The 4,634-nt window shown below is 33.9% G+C and overlaps 1 protein-coding gene across 1 annotated transcript; it reads right to left on the reverse strand.

The window, feature by feature from the left end:
- Positions 1-3,310: 3,310 nt before the first annotated feature.
- GAPT (GRB2 binding adaptor protein, transmembrane) lies at positions 3,311-4,431 on the reverse strand. The gene has a single exon (XM_072599539.1). It carries the CDS (start codon positions 4,428-4,430, stop codon positions 3,537-3,539), a length of 894 nt encoding a protein of 297 aa, XP_072455640.1. The 5' UTR covers position 4,431; the 3' UTR covers positions 3,311-3,536.
- Between the last annotated feature and the right edge of the window lie 203 nt (positions 4,432-4,634).

A 4,634-nucleotide genomic window follows, 5' to 3' on the forward strand; every position in this document is an offset into this window, starting at 1 on the left:
ATTAAACAAAATATGAATAATGAAAAAACAGAAGAGAAAGTAAGACATAAAAAAAACAACAGATTTGGAGAATAGATCAAGAAGAAAATAATCAGATTAACTGAAAGTTATAATAAAAAAAGAATCTTGATATGGTAATACAAGAAATAGTCAAATAAAATTATCCTGAAGCATTAGAACAAAGTGGGGAAGTAGAAATAGAAAAAAATCCATTGGTCACTACTTAAAAGAGATACTATGAGGAAAACTCATAAGAATATCATAGTTAAATTCTGAAACTTCCAGCTCAAGGATAAAATATTAAAAGCATCAAGATTAAAACAATTTAAATATGATGGAGCCACAATTAGAATCACATAAGACCTGTCAGCAGAGGCATTAAGGAACTACATGTCTTGGAACATAATATATCGAAGAGCAAAAGGACTGGGGCTCCAGACAGAAATATCATAGCCTGTAAAGTTAAATATTATTCTGAATGAAAAAAAATGGACATTTGATCAACTCTCAGACTTTCAAGACTTTGTTAAAAAAAAAAAAGATCCTGAACTTAATAGAAGGTTTGACATACAAGAACCAAAAGAAATATAAGGTATATACTGATTATGAGAGATTCATAAAGACAGACTGTTTACCTGTTATGCATGTAAAATGTAAAATGTATGTCTAAGATTCTTATTAATAAGTGGGCAGCTCATAACAAAGACTGGGGTAAACCTGACTATGATATTAATTTAAAAAGTAAAACCATTTTGTAACAGCTAAAAAGAGTAATTATTTTAAACAAATAAGGTGCAAGAGGAAGAACTGATACAGAGGAATTAGATGGAAGAGGAGGGCTGGTAGTTTTGGTAACCTATTTTCATGAGGAATGGGTTTAGGAGGGAACAATAAAATATAGTTAGAAGAATATAAACATCTTCTAAATTCAGAGGAAATAAAACAGTGGAGACACAGGGAGGGGAAAGGCAGCAAGGGAGGATCTTTATAGGGGGAGGGGGAGGGAATAGGTAAGAGATAAAAAAAAAGAGGTAAAGTGTGTTTAGATTTATGGGAATGAGAGGATAGGGGAGGGAGGGGTAAGCAAGTAATAAGAGGGCAAGGTAGTGTGTAGAAATAAAGTAGAGGAGGCAGGAGGGATAGGAATCAAGGGATATACACAAACATCAAAACAAAAATCAGGAGTAGAATATTTTTTGGAAAAGTATGTGTCTATATATGTATGTATGTATATGTATACATATACATACACACCTATATATACATATAGATACATACATACATATACGTATATGTATATATATATAATGTGTGTGTATGTGTATATATATGTATGTATGTATGTATATATATGTATATATATATATATATATATATATACATATAGCTATAGAGAAACATATCCAAACTGTATTGTAGCCTTGGAGTGGGGGAAGGAAGGGAAATTTTAAAAGTGCACAGCAGAGAACAAAAGAAAACTCACAAGGAAGCAAAGAATAGATGGACAATTCTCAACACAATGTGTAGTATTCATCATACTAGCTTTCTTGAAATGAAAATTTATTGTTACGTATTTTTAGTCCTCTCATGTTCTGCTATGCACATGACATGCTTTTATTTTTCTTACTTTGTATTTAAGCTCCAATATTTAAGTTTATGATACGTTTTTGTTTCTTTTTCTCTATCTTGTATTTGTGTTTTGGCCTTTGAGTCCAAAATAAAACATTAAAAAAAATAGAGGGAAGCACTCACCTGGGAGACCCAGGAACCTGTTTCTAGGAGAGGATATTTTCCTAGAAGTGTTTGTATGTTTTTTTAATGTTATACCATTAAAGTAAATATTACTTTGTAAAATTTAATATTATTGCTAAGTAGGAAATGAAATGGGGTGCTTGGATCATTAATATTAGGAAAACACAATCTATGGGTAATTGAACCAATGGCAGAACCAAGAGATATCTTTCCAATCCTCTAAGGATACCAGAGAACTATGTGGGGGTTACAAACTTTGTTCTTGAGACAGTTGGGAACCAGGACAATTAAATTGTACTTTTAAGGTCCAGACCATTATGCTTTGTAAAATTCAATAGATAGAACACAGGTCAAGAAGTATTTATTACTCACTTACTATGTGCTAAGTACATATACTAAGTGCCAGAGATACAAAGAAAGCCAAAAACAGTCCTTGCCCTTAACTAACATAAAATCTATTGGGAGAGATAACTACTATGTGCAAGGAATATAAATACAGGGTGAATAAGAGAAAGATCTCAGAAAGAAAGTACTAACATTCATAACAGAGCAGTCATAAAAGATTATTGTTCATCCTCTGTTCAATGGTATGAGGAGGGCAATGTTTTGACTTGCAAGTGAATTGGATTTAAGTGAGGCAGGGCTGTGCAAAGTCATCAGCCTCACTCTCTGATCCAGAGTCCAGTCATAAAATAATCACGGGGCTAGAGTTACAGTTTTTATGTTAACCAATAGAACTATATGCCTAGTGTGCAGCCTGTAGGATTTAGTGTAAAGGAAACATCCTAGTGCTAGAATTACAGGTATTAGATATCTGAAAGAGTGGCAGTTTGTGCAGGACAGAGTCCTATGTGGTTGGAAGATACAGTTGGAATACTATTCTCTTAGTAACGCTGGGTTTGAAATCTAAAGCATTGCCTAGGTCTTTCTTGCCCATTAGAAAAGTAGGCTTTTGTAATACTGATACTTTTAACTACAGGGGTTAGAAATTTTTCCAAGTTTGTTTGTGTTTTTTCTCTGTGATTTTATAAATCCCAGTGAGGCCTACGCAAGCCTATAAAATGGTATAGACTACTCATTGGATTAAAAGTACATTGTTATATGGGAATGACTTGAATCTGTACTTCAAAGTTCAGAATGGGGGAACTCCCTCTACAGACGCAGAAACAAACCCTCCTATAGCTTAGCGGACAATATTTGAGAGATACTAGAGCAAAAAATAATAATAATAAATCATTAACCTGAAAGAAATCTAAGTCTCTTAGAACATAAGCTCATCCTTAAACAACAGGAGTACAAATTGTCTGTGTGGTGCCTTGCCCCATTGGGATGCAAGCTCCATGAATGCAGGAACTGCTTTTTTAACCTTTCTTGGTTATCCACATCACTTTGCACGTTGCCTGGTGCATTTTAAAAAAAAAATTTTTGTTACTAAAAGTGTTTAATAAACATTTGTTGACTTGGGTACAGTGACAGTGACAGTGTGAAAGGAAAGAAAGAGAGAGACATGAGAGGTATTGTAAAGGCAGAATTCCTGATTTTATAACCAAGGACTGATTGTATTTCGACAGCAAGAGAAAAGAAGGTCGAATGGTTGAGCAATAGTAGTAAAGGTATGAGAAAGTCCAAGGAGGTGAAAATAGAAGAAAGGTAATTACATTTGATCAGTAGAAAGAAATCAGACAATCTGAGTATATTCAGTTTTAGCTGAGTGATAGGATCACAAATGAATTTTACTTTTTTTTTTTTTTCCAAGAGGAATTCAATGACATGAACCATTATTATTAATCTGGAAGAATATATATATCTTCATCTGGAGAAGTTTTGAGACAATGAGGTTTCTGGAAATTATAATATTCATTTGAAGATTCATTTCCATATAAATGCTCCTCAGAATTAAATTGGGCTGTATTTTCATAAAGATCTGTCAAACGTCCCTCTGCACAGCTCACAGGGCCAGTTTCCACGTTTTCATAGTTCTTATCTTTGTCATCTCTGAACAGAGGAGATGGCTCTCTTTTTATTTGGCATGGTGAAAAGTGCTTTGGACCAGTGTATTCAGAAGGGGTACATGGTGTACGGGATGGATCAGAGTCATTCTGATTCCTTTTCTTGTGTAAAAATTTCGGCAGGGCAAAATTACTTGTGTAGCGGTAGCACTTCCAATACCAGATCAACCCCAGGGCACAGACGGCTAGAATTATAAGCACGAGAGTCACAGTGAGGGGGACAAGTGGTGACCCACTTGGACATTCTTTAAAAAGGTCTTCTTTGCAGAGCTTATTATTAGGCGACTTACTAAAGTTCTTCATAAAGCTGCAATCCAAGCTACATATTATCAGTTTCTTGTTTTGCAGAATTGAATCTGGAAGATGATTTAGATGATTGTCTTTCAAGTAGACAGTTATATTTTGGAGGGCATTAAAGAGGAACCCATCAGGTAAAGTCTTTATTTGATTAGAAGACAAGTTGAGTAATTGCAGAGATGACAGAGTAATGTCTTTGTAGTCTATTTTTTCCGCATTACAGTTATTCAGGTATAAATGATCTAGTGAATTATTTATTTCAGCCCACTCTACTACCTTATTTTTCACATACTCACAATGTGAAGTCGAAAAGGATGGATGAAGATGGCTTAGAAGAAAATGCATAAAGAAGAAGGCTGAATGATCTGTCATTTGGAAACCTAAAACAAATTATACATATATTAGTTAAATTACTATTATAAAGCCCACAAAGGAAAAAGAAATCTCAATGGTTTCTCTTCTTTGACCTTTGCATAGGACTAAGAAATTGATCAACCAACTGAGTGTTTTCTCTATGTAGAGCCCTATTGAAAACAATCGTTTCATTTTATATTTTAAATATGTTTTGTGTTAATG

The sequence above is a fragment of the Notamacropus eugenii genome, chromosome 4, assembly GCF_028372415.1.
Source record: "Notamacropus eugenii isolate mMacEug1 chromosome 4, mMacEug1.pri_v2, whole genome shotgun sequence".
Classification (NCBI taxonomy): domain Eukaryota; kingdom Metazoa; phylum Chordata; class Mammalia; order Diprotodontia; family Macropodidae; genus Notamacropus; species Notamacropus eugenii.

Bases quoted from the DNA above. Each gene is read 5' to 3' on its own strand.
- GAPT (XM_072599539.1), bottom strand. From the start codon at position 4,430: ATGACAGATCATTCAGCCTTCTTCTTTATGCATTTTCTTCTAAGCCAT.